Source organism: Anser anser, assembly GCF_964211835.1.
Source record: "Anser anser genome assembly, chromosome: 26".
Lineage (NCBI taxonomy): Eukaryota > Metazoa > Chordata > Aves > Anseriformes > Anatidae > Anser > Anser anser.
In genome coordinates, this window is record NC_139747.1 from 271,772 (window position 1) to 295,866 (window position 24,095).

Here is a 24,095-nt window from a genome sequence, read left to right on the forward strand (position 1 = left end):
CTCTTTCCTAACAACCCTAAACATAACCCTAACCGGAACAAGAAGCTGAACCCGAGTTAGACCCGAAAAAACACGCACGGTGCCACTTTCTGCCATCAAAAAGTGCTCTCAGCGGAAGCCTTTGGCTACACCTGAACTCCCTGGGGGAGCCTTTACGCAACCCCACACTCAACAGGACTCTGCGTCTTCACTCTTTCCTAACAACCCTAAACATAATCCTAACCGCAACAAGAAGCTGAACCCGAGTTAGACCCGAAAAAACACGTACGGTGCCACTTTATGCCATCAAAAAGTGCTCTCAGCGGAAGCCTTTGGGAACACCTGAACTCCCTGGGGGAACCTTTACGCAACCCCACACTCAACAGGACCCTGCGTCTTCACTCTTTCCAAACAACCCTAAACATAACCCTAACCGGAACAAGAAGCTGAACCCGACTTAGACCCGAAAAAACACGTACGGTGCCACTTTCTGCCATCAAAAAGTGCTCTCAGCGGAAGCCTTTGGGTACTCCTGAACTCCCTGGGGGAGCCTTTACGCAACCCCACACTCAACAGGACTCTGCGTCTTCACTCTTTCCTAACAACCCTAAACATAACCCTAACCGCAACAAGAAGCTGAACCCGAGTTAGACCCGAAAAAACACGTACGGTGCCACTTTCTGCCATCAAAAAGTGCTCTCAGCGGAAGCCTTTGGGAACACCTGAACTCCCTGGGGGAGCCTTTACGCAACCCCACACTCAACAGGACTCTGCGTCTTCACTCTTTCCTAACAACCCTAAACATAACCCTAACCGCAACAAGAAGCTGAACCCGAGTTAGACCCGAAAAAACACGTACGGTGCCACTTTCTGCCATCAAAAAGTGCTCTCAGCGGAAGCCTTTGGGTACACCTGAACTCCCTGGGGGAGCCTTTACGCAACCCCACACTCAACAGGACTCTGCGTCTTCACTCTTTCCAAACAACCCTAAACATAACCCTAACCGCAACAAGAAGCTGAACCCGAGTTAGACCCGAAAAAACACGTACGGTGCCACTTTCTGCCATCAAAAAGTGCTCTCAGCGGAAGCCTTTGGGAACACCTGAACTCCCTGGGGGAGCCTTTACGCAACCCCACACTCAACAGGACTCTGCGTCTTCACTCTTTCCTAACAACCCCAAACATAACCCTAACCGGAACACGAAGCTGAACCCGAGTTAGACCCGAAAAAACACGTACGGTGCCACTTTCTGCCATCAAAAAGTGCTCTCAGCGGAAGCCTTTGGGTACACCTGAACTCCCTGGGGGAGCCTTTACGCAACCCCACACTCAACAGGACTCTGCGTCTTCACTCTTTCCTAACAACCCTAAACATAACCCTAACCGCAACAAGAAGCTGAACCCGAGTTAGACCCGAAAAAACACGTACGGTGCCACTTTCTGCCATCAAAAAGTGCTCTCAGCGGAAGCCTTTGGGAACACCTGAACTCCCTGGGGGAGCCTTTACGCAACCCCACACTCAACAGGACTCTGCGTCTTCACTCTTTCCTAACAACCCCAAACATAACCCTAACCGCAACAAGAAGCTGAACCCGAGTTAGACCCGAAAAAACACGTACGGTGCCACTTTCTGCTATCAAAAAGTGCTCTCAGCGGAAGCCTTTGGGTACACCTGAACTCCCTGGGGGAGCCTTTACGCAACCCCACACTCAACAGGACTCTGCGTCTTCACTCTTTCCTAACAACCCCAAACATAACCCTAACCGCAACAAGAAGCTGAACCCGAGTTAGACCCGAAAAAACACGTACGGTGCCACTTTCTGCCATCAAAAAGTGCTCTCAGCGGAAGCCTTTGGGTACACCTGAACTCCCTGGGGGAGCCTTTACGCAACCCCACACTCAACAGGACTCTGCGTCTTCACTCTTTCCTAACAACCCTAAACATAACCCTAACCGCAACAAGAAGCTGAACCCGAGTTAGACCCGAAAAAACACGTACGGTGCCACTTTATGCCATCAAAAAGTGCTCTCAGCGGAAGCCTTTGGGAACACCTGAACTCCCTGGGGGAGCCTTTACGCAGCCCCACACTCAACAGGACTCTGCTTCTTCACTCTTTCCTAACAACCCTAAACATAACCCTAACCGGAACACGAAGCTGAACCCGAGCTAGACCCGAAAAAACACGTACTGTGCCACTTTCTGCCATCAAAAAGTGCTCTCAGCGGAAGCCTTTGGCTACACCTGAACTCCCTGGGGGAGCCTTTACGCAACCCCACACTCAACAGGACTCTGCGTCTTCACTCTTTCCTAACAACCCTAAACATAACCCTAACCGCAACAAGAAGCTGAACCCGAGTTAGACCCGAAAAAACACGTACAGTGCCACTTTCTGCCATCAAAAAGTGCTCTCAGCAGAAGCCTTTGGGTACACCTGAACTCCCTGGGGGAGCCTTTACGCAACCCCACACTCAACAGGACTCTGCGTCTTCACTCTTTCCTAACAACCCTAAACATAACCCTAACCGCAACAAGAAGCTGAACCCGAGTTAGACCCGAAAAAACACGTACGGTGCCACTTTCTGCCATCAAAAAGTGCTCTCAGCGGAAGCCTTTGGGTACACCTGAACTCCCTGGGGGAGCCTTTACGCAACCCCACACTCAACAGGACTCTGCGTCTTCACTCTTTCCTAACAACCCTAAACATAACCCTAACCGCAACAAGAAGCTGAACCCGAGTTAGACCCGAAAACACACGTACGGTGCCACTTTCTGCCATCAAAAAGTGCTCTCAGCGAAAACCTTTGGGTACACCTGAACTCCCTGGGGGAGCCTTTACGCAACCCCACACTCAACAGGACTCTGCGTCTTCACTCTTTCCTAACAACCCTAAACATAACCCTAACCGCAACAAGAAGCTGAACCCGACTTAGACCCGAAAAAACACGTACGGTGCCACTTTCTGCCATCAAAAAGTGCTCTCAGCGGAAGCCTTTGGCTACACCTGAACTCCCTGGGGGAGCCTTTACGCAACCCCACACTCAACAGGACTCTGCGTCTTCACTCTTTCCTAACAACCCTAAACATAACCCTAACCGGAACAAGAAGCTGAACCCGAGTTAGACCCGAAAACACACGTACGGTGCCACTTTCTGCCATCAAAAAGTGCTCTCAGCGAAAACCTTTGGGTACACCTGACCTCCCTGGGGGAGCCTTTACGCAACCCCACACTCAACAGGTCTCTGCGTCTTCACTCTTTACAAACAACGCTAAACATAACCCGGACCGGAACAAGAAGCTGAACCCGAGTTAGACCCGAAAAAACATGTACGGTGCCACTTTCTACCATCAAAAAGTGCTCTCAGCGGAAGCCTTTGGGTACACCTGAACTCCCTGGGGGAGCCTTTACGCAACCCCACACTCAACAGGACTCTGCGCCTACACTCTTTCCAAACAACCCTAAACATAACCCTAACCGGAACAAGAAGCTGAACCCGAGTTAGACCCGAAAAAACACGTATGGTGCCACTTTCTGCCATCAAAAAGTGCTCTCAGCGGAAGCCTTTGGCTACACCTGAACTCCCTGGGGGAGCCTTTACGCAACCCCACACTCAACAGGACTCTGCGCCTTCACTCTTTCCTAACAACCCTAAACATAACCCTAACCGCAACAAGAAGCTGAACCCGAGTTAGACCCGAAAAAACACGTACGGTGCCACTTTCTGCCATCAAAAAGTGCTCTCAGCGGAAGCCTTTGGGTACACCTGAACTCCCTGGGGGAGCCTTTACGCAACCCCACACTCAACAGGACTCTGCGCCCTCACTCTTTCCTAACAACCCTAAACATAACCCTAACAGGAACAAGAAGCTGAACCCGAGTTAGACCCGAAAAAACACGTACGGTGCCACTTTATGCCATCAAAAAGTGCTCTCAGCAGAAGCCTTTGGGTACACCTGAACTCCCTGGGGGAGCCTTTACGCAACCCCACACTCAACAGGACTCTGCGTCTTCACTCTTTCCTAACAACCCTAAACATAACCCTAACTGGAACAAGAAGCTGAACCCGAGTTAGACCCGAAAAAACACGTACGGTGCCACTTTCTGCCATCAAAAAGTGCTCTCAGCGGAAGCCTTTGGCTACACCTGAACTCCCTGGGGGAGCCTTTACGCAACCCCACACTCAACAGGACTCTGCGTCTTCACTCTTTCCTAACAACCCTAAACATAACCCTAACCGGAACACGAAGCTGAACCTGAGTTAGACCCGAAAAATCACGTACGGTGCCACTTTCTGCCATCAAAAAGTGCTCTCAGCGGAAGCCTTTGGCTACACCTGAACTCCCTGGGGGAGCCTTTACGCAACCCCACACTCAACAGGACTCTGCGTCTTCACTCTTTCCTAACAACCCTAAACATAACCCTAACCGCAACAAGAAGCTGAACCCGAGTTAGACCCGAAAAATCACGTACGGTGCCACTTTCTGCCATCAAAAAGTGCTCTCAGCGGAAGCCTTTGGCTACACCTGAACTCCCTGGGGGAGCCTTTACGCAACCCCACACTCAACAGGACTCTGCGTCTTCACTCTTTCCAAACAACCCTAAACATAACCCTAACCGCAACAAGAAGCTGAACCCGAGTTAGACCCGAAAAAACACGTACAGTGCCACTTTCTGCCATCAAAAAGTGCTCTCAGCGGAAGCCTTTGGGTACACCTGAACTCCCTGGGGGAGCCTTTACGCAACCCCACACTCAACAGGACTCTGCGTCTTCACTCTTTCCTAACAACCCTAAACATAACCCTCACCGCAACAAGAAGCTGAACCCGAGTTAGACCCGAAAAAACACGTACGGTGCCACTTTCTGCCATCAAAAAGTGCTCTCAGCGGAAGCCTTTGGCTACACCTGAACTCCCTGGGGGAGCCTTTACGCAACCCCACACTCAACAGGACTCTGCGTCTTCACTCTTTCCTAACAACCCTAAACATAACCCTAACCGCAACAAGAAGCTGAACCCGAGTTAGACCCGAAAAAACACGTACGGTGCCACTTTCTGCCATCAAAAAGTGCTCTCAGCGGAAGCCTTTGGCTACACCTGAACTCCCTGGGGGAGCCTTTACGCAACCCCACACTCAACAGGACTCTGCGTCTTCACTCTTTCCTAACAACCCTAAACATAACCCTAACCGCAACAAGAAGCTGAACCCGAGTTAGACCCGAAAAAACACGCACGATGCCACTTTCTGCCATCAAAACGTGCTCTCAGCGGAAGCCTTTGGCTACACCTGAACTCCCTGGGGGAGCCTTTACGCAACCCCACACTCAACAGGACTCTGCGTCTTCACTCTTTCCTAACAACCCTAAACATAACCCTAACCGGAACAAGAAGCTGAACCCGACTTAGACCCGAAAAAACACGTACGGTGCCACTTTCTGCCATCAAAAAGTGCTCTCAGCGGAAGCCTTTGGGTACTCCTGAACTCCCTGGGGGAGCCTTTACGCAACCCCACACTCAACAGGACTCTGCGTCTTCACTCTTTCCTAACAACCCGAAACATAACCCTAACTGCAACAAGAAGCTGAACCCGAGTTAGACCCGAAAAAACACGTACGGTGCCACTTTCTGCCATCAAAACGTGCTCTCAGCGGAAGCCTTTGGGTACACCTGAACTCCCTGGGGGAGCATTAACGCAACCCCACACTCAACAGGACTCTGCGTCTTCACTCTTTCCTAACAACCCTAAACATAACCCTAACCGCAACAAGAAGCTCAACCCGAGTTAGACCCGAAAAAACACGTACGGTGGCACTTTCTGCCATCAAAAAGTGCTCTCAGCGGAAGCCTTTGGGAACACCTGAACTCCCTGGGGGAGCCTTTACGCAACCCCACACTCAACAGGACTCTGCGTCTTCACTCTTTCCTAACAACCCTAAACATAACCCTAACCGCAACAAGAAGCTGAACCCGAGTTAGACCCGAAAAAACACATACGGTGCCACTTTATGCCATCAAAAAGTGCTCTCAGCGGAAGCCTTTGGGTACACCTGAACTCCCTGGGGGAGCCTTTACGCAACCCCACACTCAACAGGACTCTGCGTCTTCACTCTTTCCTAACAACCCCAAACATAACCCTAACCGCAACAAGAAGCTGAACCCGAGTTAGACCCGAAAAAACACGTACGGTGCCACTTTCTGCCATCAAAAAGTGCTCTCAGCGGAAGCCTTTGGCTACACCTGAACTCCCTGGGGGAGCCTTTACGCAACCCCACACTCAACAGGACTCTGCGTCTTCACTCTTTCCTAACAACCCTAAACATAACCCTAACCGGAACAAGAAGCTGAACCTGAGTTAGACCCGAAAACACACGTACTGTGCCACTTTCTGCCATCAAAAAGTGCTCTCAGTGGAAACCTTTGGGTACAACTGACCTCCCTGGGGGAGCCTTTACGCAACCCCACACTCAACAGGTCTCTGCGTCTTCACTCTTTACAAACAACCCTAAACATAACCCGGACCGGAACAAGAAGCTGAACCCGAGTTAGACCCGAAAAAACACGTACGGTGCCACTTTCTGCCATCAAAACGTGCTCTCAGCGGAAGCCTTTGGCTACACCTGAACTCCCTGGGGGAGCATTAACGCAACCCCACACTCAACAGGACTCTGCGTCTTCACTCTTTCCTAACAACCCTAAACATAACCCTAACCGCAACAAGAAGCTGAACCCGAGTTAGACCCGAAAAAACACGCACGGTGCCACTTTCTGCCATCAAAAAGTGCTCTCAGCGGAAGCCTTTGGGAACACCTGAACTCCCTGGGGGAGCCTTTACGCAACCCCACACTCAACAGGACTCTGCGTCTTCACTCTTTCCTAACAACCCTAAACATAACCCTAACCGGAACAAGAAGCTGAACCCGAGTTAGACCCGAAAAAACACATACGGTGCCACTTTCTGCCATCAAAAAGTGCTCTCAGCGGAAGCCTTTGGGTACACCTGAACTCCCTGGGGGAGCCTTTACGCAACCCCACACTCAACAGGACTCTGCGTCTTCACTCTTTCCTAACAACCCTAAACATAACCCTAACCCTAACCCTAACCCTAACCCTCAACAGGCCTTCACTCTTTCGAAACAACCCTAACCCGAACACTAACAATAACCCTAAACCCTAACCCTAACCCTAACCGTAACCCTAAACCTAACGCTAACCCTAACCCTAACACTAACCCTAACCCTAGCCCTAACCCTAAACCCTAAACCCTAATCCTTAAACCCTAACTCAAAACCCTAACCCTAAACACTAAACCTAAACCCTAACCCTAACCCTAACCCCTAACCCTAACCCTAACCTTAATCCTGACCCTAACCCTAACCCTAAACCTAAACATAACCCTATGCCGAACCATAAACCTAACCCTAAGCCGAACCCTACTTAGACCCTTAAAAAGACATACGGTGCCACTTTCTGCCATCAAAAAGGGCTCTCAGCGGAAGCCTTTAGGTACACCTGAACTCCCTGGGGGAGCCTTTACGCAACCCCACACTCAGCAGGACTCTGCGCCTTCACTCTTTCCTAACAACCCTAAACATAACCCTAACCGGAACAAGAAGCTGAACCCGAGTTAGACCCGAAAAAACATGTATGGCGCCACTTTCTGCCATCAAAAAGTGCTCCCAGCAGAAGCACTTTTTGCATGTGGGCTTCCGTAAAGGCTCCCCAAGGGAGTTCAGGTGCACCCAACGTCTTCCCACCCTCCTTTTTTGGGTTTCCCCCCAATATTAAGAGTTCTTCCGTCCAATTTTGCGGGACCCCACAATTTTGAGGTTCCTTCCCCTAACTTGGGGCTTCAACCCTTCAAGTTTGCGGGGGCTCCCACCCTCTTATTTTGGCCTTCTGCCCTAATACTAGGCCTAACCCCTAAGAACCCTGACCCCTAACCCTATGGCACCCACAGATCTAACCCTAACCCCTACCTCAAATAACCCTAGAAACCCTAACCCTAAAAACCCTTACAGCCCTAACCCGATAAAATTTACCACACTAAACCCCTGAAGACCTACACCTAAAACCCCTAACCCTAAAAATTAAGACCCTCTAAACCCTAACCCAAAAAATTTAGACTCTGAAGGCCCTAACCCTGGAGACCCTAACCTTAAAAAAAAAATAAGACCTTAAAACCCTAACCCTAAATACCTAACCATAAATAAAACCCTAAGACCCTAACCCTAAAAACCCTATCAACACTAAAACCCCAAAAAACTTTAAAACTTTAACACACTAACGCCCAAACCCTAACCCTTATAACTCCAACCCTAACAACCTTAAAATCCTAACCCTAATCTCTGGAAACCCTAACCCTGAAACCCAACCCTAGTGCATTAGCCCTGAAACCTTAAAACCCTAACACCTTGTTAGAAACACTCTGTAACCAATAACATAGGCTCAGGCAAGTATCTCAGTGAGGTAGCATTTTTATTCACGATTGCAATGGCAGGCGTCCCACAAGCCACCTACTAGTTCCATAACACAGTTTATATAATTTTTTTTTTCCTCTCGGTGACCAGGACCCTCCCCAGTTTCCCCACTGACTGGGTAATCCAGGTTCACAATCTATCCGGTGCTTCACAGAAAATACACAGCTGCTGGCCTGTTACTAGTCAATTTCCTTTTTTTCTTGACTGTTTTCCTCTTTGAGGTGGTAATGTTTCTTACACCGTGATTTCCACCCAATTGCTCTAAGGATTCTGGTTGTCTGCATTTCACAAGGTTCTCTGGTAAGCTTTCTTATCACTGTGAGCATATCTCAATACCACCTTCCTTCCCTCTAAACGATGTGACTCTGTGCAAAAACATTTTTATTCCCCCAACCTTGATCCCCTTACCTATCCCCTTACCCTATCCACACCTGGATGCAGACCCCAACTGTCCACAAGCAGCTCCCAATCCCCCCCCCCTCCCCCCCATGAACTGGACCCCACCGCACCCAGATGCAGGCCCCAGGTCCTGGCCCCAGCCCCCACCCCCCAGACGCAGGCCCCAAAGGTGTACAACCAGCTCCCAACCTGCCCCCCCAGAGGCAGGCCCCAACCCCCCCCCCCCCCAAGACATAGGACCCAAAGGCGTACAACCAGCTCCCACCGCCCCCCTCAAAGGGAGATCCCAAAGCCCGCCAGAGGACCCTAGAGTGTACAAGCAGCTCCCAACCCCCCCGGCACAGACTCCAACCCCCCCCAAACACAGGCCCCAAAGGCGTACAAGCAACTCCCCACCCTCCGCAGAGGCAAGTCCCAAAGGTGTACAAACAGCCCCACCCCCCCCCAAGACCCAGACCCCTACAGTGTACAAGCAGCTCCCAATCACCCCCAGTGGGAGGCCCCAACCCCCCCCAGAGGGAGGCCCCTAGAGTGTACAAGCAGCTCACAACCACGCCCAAGGCCAGCACCTACAGTGCAAAAGCCACTCCCAACCCCCCCCAAACACAGGCCCCAAAAGTGTACAAGCAGCTCCCAGCTCCCCCAACGTGGCCACCTACAGCAGACAAGCACCTCCCACCCCCCCCCAGCTGCAGACCCCAAAGCTGTACAAGCAGCTACAAACCCTGCACAAGGCAGGACCCTGCAGCGTACAAGCAGCTCCCAACCCCCCCAGATGCAAGTCCCAAAGGTGTACAAGCAGCTCCCAACCCCCCCAGATGCAGATCCCTGCATTGTACAAGCAGCTCCCAACACCCCCCCCAAATGCAAGCCCCTGCTGTGTACAGCTCAGTGCAGCTCAGTGCACTGTGTACAAGCACCCCAGGTCACCGGGGTGGGTGCTCCGGGGCGCAAGGGGCCCGCTGGGGGTCACCGGGGTGGGTGCTCCGGGGTGCCAGGGGGCCCATCGGGGGTCACCGGGTGGGTCCTATGTGGTGCCCGGGGGCCCACCGGGGGTCACCGGGGTGGGCCCTATGGGCTGCCCGGGGGCCCGTCGGGGTCACTGGGGTGGGTGCTCTGGGGCGCCAGGGGGCCCGCCGGCAGTCACCAGGGTGGGTCCTATGGGCGCCTGGGGGCCTGCCGGGGGTCACAGGGGTGGGTCCTATGGGGTGCTCCGGGGGCCCGCCGGGGGCCACCAGGGTGGGTCATCTGGGCCACCCGGGGGGCCGCCGGGGGTCCTTCCCCTAATTTGGGGGTTCGCCCTCCCAGTTTTGGGCTTCTCCCCCCAATTTTGGGAATTCCCCCCCAATTCCGGGGATTCCCCACACAATTTTGGGGTCCCCCACCATCTTTTTTGGCCTGCCACCCTAATACTAAGGTTCTTTCCCCCAATGTTGGGGTTCTCACCACATTTTTGTGGTTCCTTCCCCTAATTTGGGGCTTTGCCCCCCCCGAGTTTTGGGGATTCCACCCCAGTTTTGGGGGTCCCCCCCTCAATTTTGGAGTTCCACCCTTCCATTTAAGGGTTCTTCCCCCCAATTTTGGGGTTGCCTCCCACAATTTTTGGGTTCCTTCCCCCTAATTTGGGGCTTCACAGCCCAAATTTTGGGGATTCCCCCCTAATTTTGGGGAACCCCCTTAATTTTCTGGGAGGTGGACATCTGGGGGAGGGCACCTGGATACAGGGGGTGGTCACCTTTGGGGGGAGACAGTGGAGTGACACAACTGGGGTGGGGGTACACCTGGGGGGGGGGGCAGTATTGGGGGGGAATCCCTGGGGGAGGGGGAAATCCTGGGGGAGGGGGAAATCCCTGGTGGGGGGATCCCCCCCCATCATCCTTTTTTGGGTTTCTGCCCTAATATTAGGGTTCTTCCACCCAATTTTGGGGTTCCCTCCACAATTTTGGGGTTCTTTCCCCCTAATTTGGGGATTCACCCACCTGATTTTGGCCCCCCCCCCCCAATTTTGGGTTCCCCCACCCTCCTATTTTGGCCTTCCCCCCTAATATTAGGCTTCTTCCCCCTAATTTTGTGTTCCCCCCTAATTTTGGGCCTTCCCCCCCCCCCAGTTTTGGGGTTCAACCCCGGATGTGGGGTGGGAGGGGGGTGTGGGGGTGTTATGGGGACATGTTGGGGGGGAAGGAGCCGGGGGGGTTATGGGGTCGGGGGGTGGGTTATGGCCCGGGGGGGGGGGGGGGGGATGGGGACAATGACACTGCAGGCTGTGCCCCCCCCCCCCCCCCCCGCGGCGCAGTACTACGGCACCATCTCCCTGCGGACACCCCCCCCCCCCCAGCTGTTCCGTGTCATCTTCGACACGGGCTCGGCCGACCTCTGGGCGCCCTCGGCTGGCTGCTGCCTGCTGCACCTGGCCTGCTGTAGGGGCGGGGCCTGGAAAAGGGGGCGGGGCCTGGGAAAGGGGGCGGGGCTTAGATGGGCGGGGCACGTGGGGGCGGGGCACGTGGGGGCGGGGCACGAGGGGTGCTTCGTCTGAGGTGGGCGGGGCTTGATAAAGGGGGCGGGGCTTGGAGGGGGGGGACAAGGGCTGGATGGGGCGGTCTAACAAGAAACACGAGGAAAAAAAATGTTTTGGCACCAGAATTGGTAACAAAAGCGCAGGAAGTGCCACGCATAGCAGGGATGCTGCTCCGTGGGCACGCATACCGTAACGACAAGCTGCTTCCTGGGTTTGCTTGGCGCGGGGAGAAGACTCGTGCTAGGTCGACATTCAGAGGAACAGCATCGGTCAGGATGCACGTGGCCACACGTAAGGAGCGCTTCTGTGGTTTTTGCAGAGATGTTACGTTGCGTAGGAGGAAGGAATGGGGTGTTGAGGTATGCTTGCAGTGATAAGAAAGCTTACCAGGCGAAAAAAAAAACTAGAAATAGCAGGCAGCCAGCACTTCAGCTTCGGGAGGCCTCGCAGCGGCTGAGGCACGAAGCTCCTCCCGGCGCCCGCACCGCGCCGGCGCGGCCGCGGGGACGCGCGTGCGCGTGAAGGCGGTCGCGCGCACTGACGTCACCGCCGGAAGCGCCGCCGCGTCGTTTCTGCCGGGTGCCGCCGCCCGGTGCCGCCGCCCGCGATGAGCAAGCGGAAGGCCCCGGCGGGGAGCCCCAACCAGGGCATCACGGACCTCCTGACGGGTAAGGGGGGGGAGGGAGCCGCGCCGCGCCGCGCCTCGGCCGCTCCAACCGTGTTTCTCCCCGCAGAGCTGGCGAATTACGAGCGGAACGTGAACCGGGCCATCCACAAGTACAACGCGTACAGGTAACCCCCCCCCCCCCCCGCCGCCCCCGGGTTCCCGTGCGGGGTCTGCAGGGCCCCGCCCGGGCTGGGCGTTGACCCGCGCTGTTCCGCAGGAAGGCAGCCTCCGTTATCGCCCGGTACCCCAGCGAGATACGGAGCGGGGCCGAAGCCAAGAAGCTGGTAGGTGTCCGTGCCCTGCCTGCCGGCGGCACACCCGGCGGCAGCCGGGGGGGCGACGCCGCGGTGGGGCTGCGGTTCCCGGGAGGAGGGGGGCGGTGCAAGGGCGGCCCGGCCCGTGCCAGCTCCTCGTCCCAGCGGCCAGCTCGGGGCAGGGCGTGGGTGCGGCGTGTGGCTGCTGCGGGGGTCTCACAGAGTCACCTGGGGCCTCCAGCTGTCTCTGTGCGTGAAGGGCTTCTGTGGTGGCAGATTTCCCCTTCGTTGCTTTACTGCCCCGCTAAATTTGGAGGACAGTCGAAATCAAAGCCTCGTCTAGAAAAAATAATACAGTCGTTGAACTACTGCATTTATGCTGCTCGTGTGGAACCCTGCATGCTGTTGTTCCCTTATGGACCGATGTTTTATTGTGGTTTAAATGACATCATAGTTCTTTCTGTGGAGCTTTCTTTTTTTCCTGGCTATAAGTGATCCTGAGGTTAACTGGTGTTTCCTTCTCCCCAAATATTTAGGACGGAGTTGGTGCTAAAATAGCAGAGAAAATTGATGAGTTTTTATCCACTGGAAAACTACGCAAATTGGAAAAGGTGTGTTTCTTCCCTTGTGCTGTATTTCTCGGTACTTGGTTTTCTTTGTACGTCGCAACGTAGCCTGCTTGCTATGTGCAATTTCTAATGCTCTCTGTGGTGAGACTCAAGTCAAGCATTAGAATCACAGAATGGCTTGGGTTGGAAGGAACCTTAAAGATCATCCAGTTCCAACCCCCCTGCAGTGGCCAGGGACACCTTTCCCTAGACCAGGTTGCTCAAAGCCCCATCCAGCCTGGCCTTGAGCACTTCTAGGGATGGGGCATCCACAGCTCCTCTGGGCAGCCTGTGCCAGTGCCTCACCACCCTCTTTGTAAAGAGCTTCTTTCTAACATCTAATCTGAATCCATCCTCTTTTAGCTTAAAGCCATTACTTCTTGTCCTTTCACTACGCTGTCTGACAAGGAGTCCCTCCACAGCTTTCCTCTAGGCCCCATTTAGGTATTGGAAGGCCACTCGGAGGTCTGCCCAGAGCCTTCTCTTCTCCAGGCTGAACCGCCCCAACTCCCTCAGTCTGTTTTTGTAGATAGGTGTTCCAGCCCTCTGGTCATCCGCATGGACCTCCTCTGGACGCGCTCTAATAGGTCTGTCCTTTCTGTGCTGGGGGCCCCAGAGCTGAATGCAGGGCTCCAGCTGTGGTCTCAGGAGAGAGGAGCAGAGGGGGAGAATCACCTCCCTTGACCAGCTGGTCATGCTACTTTTGATCCAGCCCAGGACACGGGTGGCTTTCTGGGCTGCAAACGCACATTGCCAGCTCTTTTTGAGTTTCTCATCAACCGACACCCCCAGGTCCTTCTCCTAGGGGCTGCTCTGAACCCATTCTCCACCCAGCCTGTGTTTGTGCTTGGGATTGCCCCGACCCAGCTGCAGGACCTTGCACTTGGCGCTGTTGAATGGTTGACGTGGAGTCTGTGCTGAGTACAAAGCAAGCAACTAGAAGTTCTGCCAAAGTTTCAGTATTACCTACTTCTGAAAATATTTGAGATTATATAATCAGTATGTGAATGTTTTCCGTGAGAAGTGGAATTATGACTCTGGAAGGCTGTTGAGTTCTGAGTTTTAAGCATGCTGTTCACCTTCGCATGGGAAGTCAAGATAGTTTGTAGGCAAGGTACATATGGCACTGTAGCAATGCACAGTTCTACTGTTGGTGCTGTTTTGTTCTGATTTGTAGTAGCTCTCCCAAGCAGAATCTGACCAAGTTGTTTTATCTTCTTAAGCTTCCTTTATGTACTGCAAATGGAGCAAAGAAGACTTGGTTTGTGTTGTTTTGTTTTTGCAGATTCGACAAGATGATACAAGTGCATCTATCAACCTCCTGACACGAGTTACTGGCATTGGGTAACGCTTAGTTATTTTGGTGGTGTTTTGTTGTTGTTGCTTGTTCATTTGCTTGTTCTTGTTTGTTTTATTTGGTGGAGTTATAAACAGAAATTGTGTGATTATAAATTCTGAAAAGAATGAGTTTGGGCTGCTGCTGTAGTACCCACACCAAGACCTCAGAGTTGCGGAGACAATTGCACAAGAAGAAAAGACAGTTGTCAATTACAGACTTTGCAGTAGAGGAATGGAAGTGGAAAGCTCCTGTGTGCAAGCTGAAAAGGGAAGGAGAAAATAGGTGATTAAAAACATAACCATGAAAAATACAGAAGAGTAGAATTGCTTAGGTGAAGTAGGAGTCTTTGGGACTTACAGTGTGAAATTTGGCCAGGGATAATGGTATTTTGGTGCTGTTTGTAAAAGAAGCAGAGTCCTGAAAAAGCTCCCCCCCCCCCCCCCCCCCCCCCAAAAAAAAAAAAAAGGAGGGGGCTTTTCAGAAAGGTGCTGTTAGAAGGTCCCAAACCTGTTCCAGTTTCTGTTCTGTGCTTAGGGAATCCCCAGCAGAAAAGAGCTCAGCTTTCACGCACATGCATCAAAAAACAACAGTGGTAGAGATCAGTTTCCTGAGTGTGTGGGGCTGTGATACCGCTTGCTGAGAATAGGTTTGACTGAATTAGGGACCTGTGAGTCCTCAGAAACAAAGCAGAGTAGAATGTTATGGGGAGGGGGAGGGAAGAGCAGTATTCAAGACCCTTGAGGTTGAGGACAGAGAATGTTATGGATCTCCAGTAATTCTCCGAAGATTTGCTCAAAGTTTGAGGATACTGATGTTGTGATTGTCACAAAGTCTCCAGCCAAATTGGAATTGGGACTACTTTGTTGTACTGGAGGTTGCAAGCTGGAGCCTTGTGGATTTTTTGTTTGTTTCTGTTTGTTTTTAAATGCTACTCTAAAGACACTTTTGTTGTTGCTGCTATCAGCTGGTTTAGAGACTATTCACGGTTAAAGTAGTTCTTATCGCACATCCAGTTACATCCCAGTATAGCTGTCTAAAGCACTATTGCCTGTTTGGTGAGATTTTGTTAATTTATTTGCTTTTTTAAATTATACGTCACTATATAGTTCTGTCAGTGCTAAAAATGTGCAGGCCAAGCCTTGGATAGCCATCTCTGTTTCAAAGTAAAAATTGAAAATGTGCATGCCAAAAGGTAAGCATTAGAAGCAACTTTAATCTTGGCCTCAAAGAACCCAGGGAGTTACTATGAATACAAACGTCCTTTTCAGTGTTGTAAGACTCTTGCTGTTCCTGATTGCATCTTGCTTTGTCTCTTTGTAGTCCAGCTGCTGCCAGGAAGTTTGTTGAGGAAGGAATTAAAACTCTAGAGGGTGAGTGTAACTTCGGGTCATCAGTTCACACTCCAATAAAGTTTCTTTTGTCAAGCTGCCTGTTTCACAATAGTACTGCGATAGCGGATGTGCCTTCCTTCTGGGGAAAGTATATTTACAAGAAAAAAAAAGCTGAAGTTAGTGAACAGGCTAAAGGCATTATATACGCGTTTACAATAAAGTACTTATATAAAGAGATTACACTGAAAATAACATTGAATTTTGTCTCTCAAGTGAATAGTCCATTGAAGTCTTTATCAGGAAGGTGCGCTAATCATTTCTTCTCATGCTATCAGCTGTTGAGCAGTCTGCTTAAAATCTCTTCGTTGTGTTTGAGGTTGCTATTTGCTTGTTAGATACTCTTCATTTGCATCACCTTTGCATTGTTGGAAACTTACTGTAAGACTTTTTACCCTCAAGTAATTTGTTTTCACTAATCCTTCTAGATCTGAGAAAAAATGAGCACAAGCTGACCCATCACCAGCGAATTGGGTTGAAGTAAGCTTTCTTGGGTGCAAGTGCTTGGCTTTTCTAATGACTCCTTTAGACACCAGAATGTAATGTAAGGTTACACAGGCCAATGAGTCCTGTTTCATCTGCATGCTTTTTGGCAGTTTTTTGCTTTTGTTTCATTGGAGTTGAAATTCAGTAGGGATTGGAATGGATGAGTCACACATGTCAGGTAATGTGTGGCTCCCAGGCCGCGGTACCACTGCTAGTACCTCCTGTCGGTGGTTCTGGTGCTGCAAAAGGGAAGAATGTGCCTGCTGGTCAGGCATCATTGTTTCACCTGGCCTCTTTTCCATGGCCAAGGAGCAGGCTGGCAGTCTGTTTTCTACGGCTCCGTGTATAACTATTCAAGGAGCTTTATTTGGCTTTTGGCAACGTAGGCCACCTCTGACCAGGGGTGAGGGACCTGTTCCTGCTTATTGCTGATGGACCGAGTTTTGTCAGATACCTTTTTTATTTTCGGAGTGCTATGTAAATATAAACCACTGACCATATGGTAATATTACTCCCAAGTCATAGCAGCTCTTTAGATATAGTGGAAAAACAAGCATGAAGCTATCTTCTAAGCACTGTCAAACTTGCACATCTATTGCTTGGAAGGATATTTTCTAAATTCTTTGTGGTGAGAACGGGGAGCTTTTGGTGAGACAATGTTTATTGTTTCTTCTGATAACACGTTTAATTGTCAAGAATTCTAAGATGTGACCCTTACCACTAAGTCAGACGCTTTTATTCTACACTCAGATATTTTGAAGACTTTGAAAAAAGAATCCCAAGGGAAGAAATGCTGCAAATGCAGGTAAGAAAGTCTCTGTTGAGAACTTGAGGCAGTGAGGGCCAATGAATGACTGGCACCTTTAAATGCTCATCTGTCCTCTTTCCGTAGGAAATTGTGCTGAAAGAGGTAAAGAACCTTGACCCAAAGTATATTGCTACAGTCTGTGGCAGTTTTAGACGAGGTTGGTACACTGCGATCTTGTTGTGTTTTAATTAGGGCTAATAAACAAGACTCATTAATATATGTTCTTCTGGAGAGTGCGTTTATGCTAAAATTCAGCTTTCTGTGTTAGCATTGTCTTAACTGGTTAGTTCAGTGATGAAATGTCCACATAAATCCTTTAAATGAAGTGTTTGTGCTTCATTGCTAGAGAGTATAGCAGCAAATTTTTGGTTGTTTTTCTGAGAAATGTGGTGATGTCAAAAGAGTGGGGCTCTCTTCCCTTAAGATCAGTTTTTGTAAATACCTTGAATATTCACTGACTATTTTCTACTAGAAAGATGAGGTTAGATGTACGTTCATCAATGTTCATATGCTTTCTGTCTTATACAGGATTTTTCTTTGCTTCTTACTTGCCTAGGTGCAGAGTCGAGTGGTGATATGGATGTTCTCTTAACCCATCCAACTTTCACATCTGAAGCATCCAAACAGGTGTGTTTCTCTGCTATTGTGGATCAGTACTGTGCGTTACTTCCAGAAGGGCATGTTTAAATTCAGAAGATATGTAATCTCAGACTTGCATTGCAGCTTCCTGCATCTTTTTGTTACTGTAATAATAAACTCAACTCTTTGATCACCTTGTTTATTTTGAGGATTTGAAATCGCTTCTCGGGTCTGTGCATTATGTTGCGTTCTCAGTGTAGTATATTTACTCTTATTCTTCCCTCCATCTTCATCCCTTAAACTCCCCAGATGCACATGCTTTACAAGGTAGAATTTTAAGAACTAGCTGAATAAAGCAGGGATTAAAGGCAGCGGCACTATCTCTTCATGTAGCCACATGCTTTCAGAGAAGCAAATGTCCTGCTGCCCTTACCATCTGTTGCGGCTAACCCTTGAGAAGTCCTAGTGATACTATGTTTCTTGTGTTGCTTCTGTAGATTAGTTGCTTGAGAGTTGAAAACTCAAACCAACAAAGAGGCTTTGTCATTTCAAATGGAAGCAATCTGACATGGATTTCACAGGAAACTCCTTATTTCATAATTGTAATTTCATTAGCTTCTTCTCACTATTAACTCTCATCTTTTCCCCCTCAAAGTTCATATGCAATAGCATATACATCATTATGGTGATGTCCTGTAGTTATGTGGTTATGTCCTGTGCGTAAACAAGTAAGATATTGTTGCTTGTGAAGTAATTTTTTCTTCTGTGTTGTCACTGTTCCTAGTCAAAACTTCTGCATCGAGTTGTAGAACAGCTGGAAAAAGTCCACTTTGTCACAGATGTGCTGTCTAAAGGTGACACCAAATTCATGGTAAGGTTTTTTGTGGTGGGGGAGTGTGGCGGAGATTACCTCTCATGACAGAAACTAGGATATACACGTCAAATTTTGCTTAGACTGCCGGAGTTGTAGTTTTCTTGGTTTTTATCTATTTATTTTTTTTTCAGTTGCCTTTTAGTGAATCTCCCGTTAAAATTTCAGTATTCAGAAATCTGCAGGTACTCATCTAGTTTTGAACCCCACTGATACAACCTTCGTGACACACTATATCAACTACAGTTAAAAGATACTTGTTTTCCCAAGATAAAAGGGGCTGTTAGGGTTGAGGACTTGTTTGTTTGTTTATAGTTGAAATTAGAGCTCAAAGAACCCTGTTAAGACTTTGTTTTCAGTTTAGTTTGTGTTGCGTTCTGAGAGGGAATTAAACTTAATGTCTTTTTAGGCTTGATCTTTAGGAGGAATAAACCAAAACTACCCTCATTTTTGCCAAATTGATTGTGTATACCATATGGGTTTAAAGCTAAATACATATATATATATATATATATGTATATGTATGTATGTATGTATAGGTAAGCCAGAAGCGGAGATGCTCAACAGCGCAGGCTGAATTCACAGTTCTACAAGCTCATTATAGTTTGACCGCTTTTTCTGCATAATCCTATCAGTCTTAAAATAGTTGTACAGTAGCTCTTGCCTTCAAAGTGGAAGCTAACAAAGGAATGTTGTAAAAGGGGAAATATGATTGTAGCTGAGAATGAGAAAAACAAGTTACTGGAAGGAAACAGTCTTCATAGCTTCAAAAACACAGGCAATGTTAAGCTTTCAAAACAAAGCTAGGAATAGAAGTTGTCTTAGTATGAAGCTGTAGTCTGTGAGACAGTCTAATATGTAAACATTTTTCATCATTATGTTATTATGGTTCATTTCCCTGACCCTTATTGCACTGTCATTTTTGGTCATCGTAAACTCGATATGAGCCTTTTTCTTTAAATGTATGGATTGCATGGAGATTACAAAGCAGTTTGAAATGAAAAATGGTAGAGGATATCTCGGGGGAAAAAAATCTGTACTTTTATTTGTATTAGCATGAGCTTTGTTTGCATTTTCCTCATCTTACTGATGTTTGTCCATACTGAAGAGCCTGATAATAATTAGGGTAGAGGGATGGAAAAGAAGTCCTGTGATTCCTCCTGCTGTAATAACTTAGGAAGTAATTATAGACTCTATTGAACTACAGTTCTCTTAGCAGCATAAAACAGTGATTCACAGTACTAATGATACCCAGCTCTTCTAATAAAATATTTAATCAGTTCAATAAGAATTTAATTCTTTTTTGCTCTTCAAGGTGACTGATGATCAAACCAGTATTATATATATTTGGAAATGTGTATTTCAAAAGGTTGTCTAGGGCTGGGCTGTTAAGAACAATAGAGCCCTGTAGGGCTATCTCAAATATGTTTAACTTCATTTTGAATTTCTCACTTTCTTTACCTTCTCTCAGGGTGTCTGTCAGCTGCCAAATAAAGAAGATGGAACAGCCTATCCACATAGGAGAATTGATATCAGGTACACCTTTAAAAACAAAACCAACCAAACAAAAAAAACACTTTAGCTATCTACTACATAATAGATATTTGCTTCGAGTCTGCATTCAAATTTCTATTCCCATGTCTAGAATATAGCATTTAACAGGTTTCCAATTACCTTGCATAGAAGCCACTGTACAACTGCCAGTTTAGAACAGGATATTAGCAAGAGTATTTCAAATCATAGCTTTCTATTCAATTTCATAATCATGACCTATGTTATCAATACTGCTTTGATATAAATTCTTTCTTGTCACTGGTGCAAGCACCATAACCATGCAGTGGCTGAACACCAGTAATGTACAGAATTCCAGCATGTGTGCACTTAAAAAGGCGGCAAACCTAGAACAGTGGCTGAGCAGCTGAACTCCAAATGGCTTGTAGCTTTATATTTGTCCTAAATCTATATTTTTCTTCCACTTCTATTCTAGGTTCATCCCTAAAGATCAATATTACTGTGGTGTACTGTATTTCACAGGCAGTGATATATTCAATAAGAACATGAGAACTCATGCTCTGGAAATGGGCTTCACAATCAATGAGTATACAATCCGTCCCTTGGGCGTCACTGGTCAGTCTGGGCCTTTACACATAGTTTTCTTTATAGTTCCGTGTTTTGTGTGATCATCTCCTTAAACCGGTGTCTCAGTGTATTGGAAGTCCTGGTAAATACTGTAGTTAATGAAATTTTTCACTGTGGCCTTTCTGGTACTTGACACCATTATAGCAGGGGGAGGCAGGCTACTAACGTATAGGCAGTATACAATAACCCTATCAGGCCACCTAATCTGCTTAGTCTTACTGATGTACAGGCTGGATTTTCAGTGTAATGCACAGCACATGTTTTCTTGTTCTTTTAGCATGATCTTTTTTTGTCCTTCTGTTGCTCTTTGGAGGAGGGCTTACTATATCGTATATATGTCTGTATAAATATATGTATTTTAATTGTATAACCATGTAGCCCCAAGGTTAATTGGTTATCTTTTTTCTTCTGACACTGAGAATTAATATCTAAATATTGTGTGAGTCTGTGGGCATTTGTTTTTTGTTTTTTTTTTTAATCTGTTTTGCTTACAGCAGTTTGTCTTAATCTTGCAATGCATTTGGCAGTCCAGGATTGTATGGAATTTCCACCTTTCAAATAGCATCTGTAATATGCTTGCAGGAGTTGCTGGGGAGGCCCTACCAGTAGAATGCGAGAAAGACATTTTTGACTACATCCAGTGGAAATACAGAGAGCCAAAGGATCGGAGTGAATAATTGCTTGTCTAGGTTTGTGACTTGAAGAGACATTTTCATAGCTTTTCGTGAACATAGAAACTGCATATTCTTTCTTTGGATGTTAACTGCAAAAAACGTACATTAATGATGCTTTAAAGCAAGTCCATGGCATTAGTGCAAAATGTCTAGTAAAAATCAAATATTTTCTCCACTCTAGATAAAGAGGATGAGAATCCTAATGCAAGATAGTGCATCGGCACTATCTTATTGGCATGATAGATATCGACACCGGATAGTGTCGATACTTTGCCTTTTGATTTATTTGTCCTGGTAGGCTGAAATACTTTATCCCCCTTAAGCTACAACCATCCCTTGCGTCTTAAAGATGTTACTTTTCTGATTTTATGGTCTAATGCTTCTAATATTTTAAAATTTGACTTGGTTCTGACCCATTCCTTTTATTGTTCCTTGGTTCAGTTGTAACTTCTTACAGCTCTCTACAGACTTCAGTGCAAAAAAGGAACGGTATAGCTATAAATGTTCATGGAGGGTTTGATGTGGACGTGACTGGACAAAATTAAAAATCATGTACGTTAAGAGAAAATCAACCTGTCTTTCTTTCTCTCCCTCTCCCAATATTCAGAAGTGTTCTGAGATACATTCCTGCATAAAACTTTAAAGACAGAAAAACCCATTCTTGATGTAGGTCCCAGATTCTATTTTCGATGTAGGGTGTGACTTTATTTTTCCAACAGAAAGCCTTATCCAAAAACTTTGAGTGGTAAAGAACAAGCAGGGTCTCTGCTTTTTAGTAGTTACTCTCTCAAAACAAAAAAAAAAAAGTGAAATTGTCCAAGCTAGGCTTTTAACAGATGACTATTTAATCTAGCAGCAACATTCCTGCTTCTGAAGACACACTGTACCTCTTTGGTTGGCTAACCAGCCTTCTCCTGAACGAGATTCAGTTTTTGATTTGATGTAAGCATCTGCATCCTCGTAACTGCATGTTCTGCTAGCTCTTTCCTCTGATCTGTCTCTAGTTCTCAACTTTTTTATATACAAACCTGACACCTCTGCTAGCTCCTTTTATATCATTTTGAGAGGTAATGACTATTCTGGACTTGAGAGGAGGTCCAATCAAGATTGCAGTACTTAATTGTATTTGAGACAATAATTCTGTTTATGAACTTCTTAGAGTGACTAGTTTTGATTAGTAAAATAGCAACTTTGACATATTACTGAGCATCTGTATGGAATGCATTGCTGTCTTTGTATCTGGATACCTTGTGGGATTATAAGGCAAATATAGAAGTGCAAGCTTGGAAAGCCAACTCAAATAAGAGACTTTATAGATAGTCCAATTGACTATTACTAATTCAATAATGTTGACTGATTTGTAAATAGTTAGGTCCTCTAGCAGCCTTTGTGGAGTCAGAGAAGAATTTGTATTTGTACTGTCAGAATACATAGCCTTGAATGAATTGTGGAACAGACGGATATTTTTTACCTTACTTGAGCCTACAGAACACCACCTTTACTTGTTCTTATATAATTAGTGTTGATCATTCTTAGTAATAGAGATTATATATAGACTAATGCTCTTGCTTTTCCCTTATCTGATGTCTTCCACTGCCTCGTAGTAAAAAGACGTTTAGCTGCTGTATTCAGTGCTTTCTTCAACAATCAGCGGAAATAAAGTGACCTTTCAATCCACTGTTTGACTTCTTTATATAGGTGTCGTTTTTAAAAGCATTCGAAAGCAGTAACACAAGCTTAGCGTTTACAACATTAGCACACAGCATTACACTGATGCAGTATCCATAATACTAGATAGCCCAGAAGACTACTTTGTCTTGGGACTGGAGACTGAATTTGCTGGCCTTGTATTCTTTCTCAATAGCACACTTAATTTTTCTGGGTGGAAGAAAAATGGCTTGTTCAGAGGTTGTTGGTTTTTTTTTTTTCCTTAAACGATATAAAATGCTGTAGTTGTTTTTTGTTTTTCTTTTTTTTTCCCTCCACAGTATCACAGAATAGTTTGGGTTGGAAGGAACCTTAAAGATCATCCAGTTCCAACCCCCCTGCAGTGGCCAGGGACACCTTTCCCTAGAGCAGGTTGCTCAAAGCCCCATCCAGCCTGGCCTTGAGCACTTCCAGGGATGGGGCATCCACAGCTCCTCTGGGCAGCCTGTCCAGTGCCTCACCACCCTCTTAGTAAATAATTTTTCTAATGTCTAATATTAAATCTCCCCTCTTTCAGTTTAAAACTTACTGCTACACTCTTTGATGAAGAGTCCCTCCACAGCTTTCCTGTAGGCCCCCTTCGGGTATTGGAAATAACTTTCCTTCTCATCAAGTTATTATTCCTTATTCTGCGTTGCTTTGAGTTCCTTACGCTTTTTTCCTTCCACAGCACTGGACTGCACAACAGCAGGCAATGACAGCAGGCAGCTGCTGCAAGCCTTGTGTTAAAGGGAGTCTGTCAAAGGGGCTGTGCTGATACTGCGGTGCAGATGAGGGCCTGCATTTGGGCTTCCTCAGCGCTGGCTGCAGCTTCGGGCCGAGTTCGCTCCCGTCCCGGTTGCGAGGTCTTTTATCAGACTCGGGGGTGCCCATCTGCTTACCTCGGGGTGCCGCTGGGCCTTACTACGGCTGAGGAGCTCCAATTTCTGTCTGCGCGTAGCGCGAGCGGTAGCTCGACACGGACGTTAACGAGGAGGGGGCGGAAGGGGTCCGCGGCGCCACGCGGGCACGCTCGCAGCGGGCCCCTCCTCGGCCTCCTCCCTGCCCCGCGCGCACCTCGAGGGGCCGCGGCCGCGGCTGCCCGGGGCCGGCTGAACGCGGGGCCGGCCCCCGCCGCCTCTCCTCGCACCGGGGCCCGCCGGCGCCCAGGGGCCCGCGCGCGGAGGGGCCGCCGAGAGCAGCGGCTGCGGCGAGAACCCCGCCCCCCTGC

At 48.1% G+C, this 24,095-nt stretch overlaps 1 protein-coding gene and 1 long non-coding RNA gene across 3 annotated transcripts; one reads left to right on the forward strand and one right to left on the reverse strand.

Moving 5' to 3' along the window:
* Positions 1 to 11,421: 11,421 nt before the first annotated feature.
* POLB (DNA polymerase beta) lies at positions 11,422 to 22,855 on the forward strand. 2 transcript variants are annotated; one of them, XM_083811519.1, is made up of 14 exons: positions 11,422 to 11,656; positions 12,100 to 12,157; positions 12,250 to 12,316; positions 12,823 to 12,897; positions 14,180 to 14,238; positions 15,554 to 15,603; positions 16,050 to 16,101; positions 16,858 to 16,912; positions 17,000 to 17,072; positions 17,472 to 17,542; positions 18,279 to 18,365; positions 19,837 to 19,901; positions 20,353 to 20,492; positions 21,087 to 22,855. In XM_083811519.1, exons 1-14 carry the CDS (start codon positions 11,530 to 11,532, stop codon positions 21,179 to 21,181), a joined length of 1,074 nt encoding a protein of 357 aa, XP_083667645.1. In that variant the 5' UTR covers positions 11,422 to 11,529; the 3' UTR covers positions 21,182 to 22,855. The 2 variants fall into 2 exon arrangements, with proteins under 2 accessions (XP_083667645.1, XP_083667646.1); XM_083811520.1 differs by having other exon boundaries at positions 11,424 to 12,033.
* LOC310886650 lies at positions 15,427 to 24,083 on the reverse strand. The gene is made up of 3 exons (XR_014575402.1): positions 23,767 to 24,083; positions 19,827 to 19,907; positions 15,427 to 15,703 (listed from the first exon to the last, which is right to left on the reverse strand). It is a non-coding gene; the product is annotated as an uncharacterized lncRNA (long non-coding RNA).
* Positions 24,084 to 24,095: the final 12 nt, after the last annotated feature.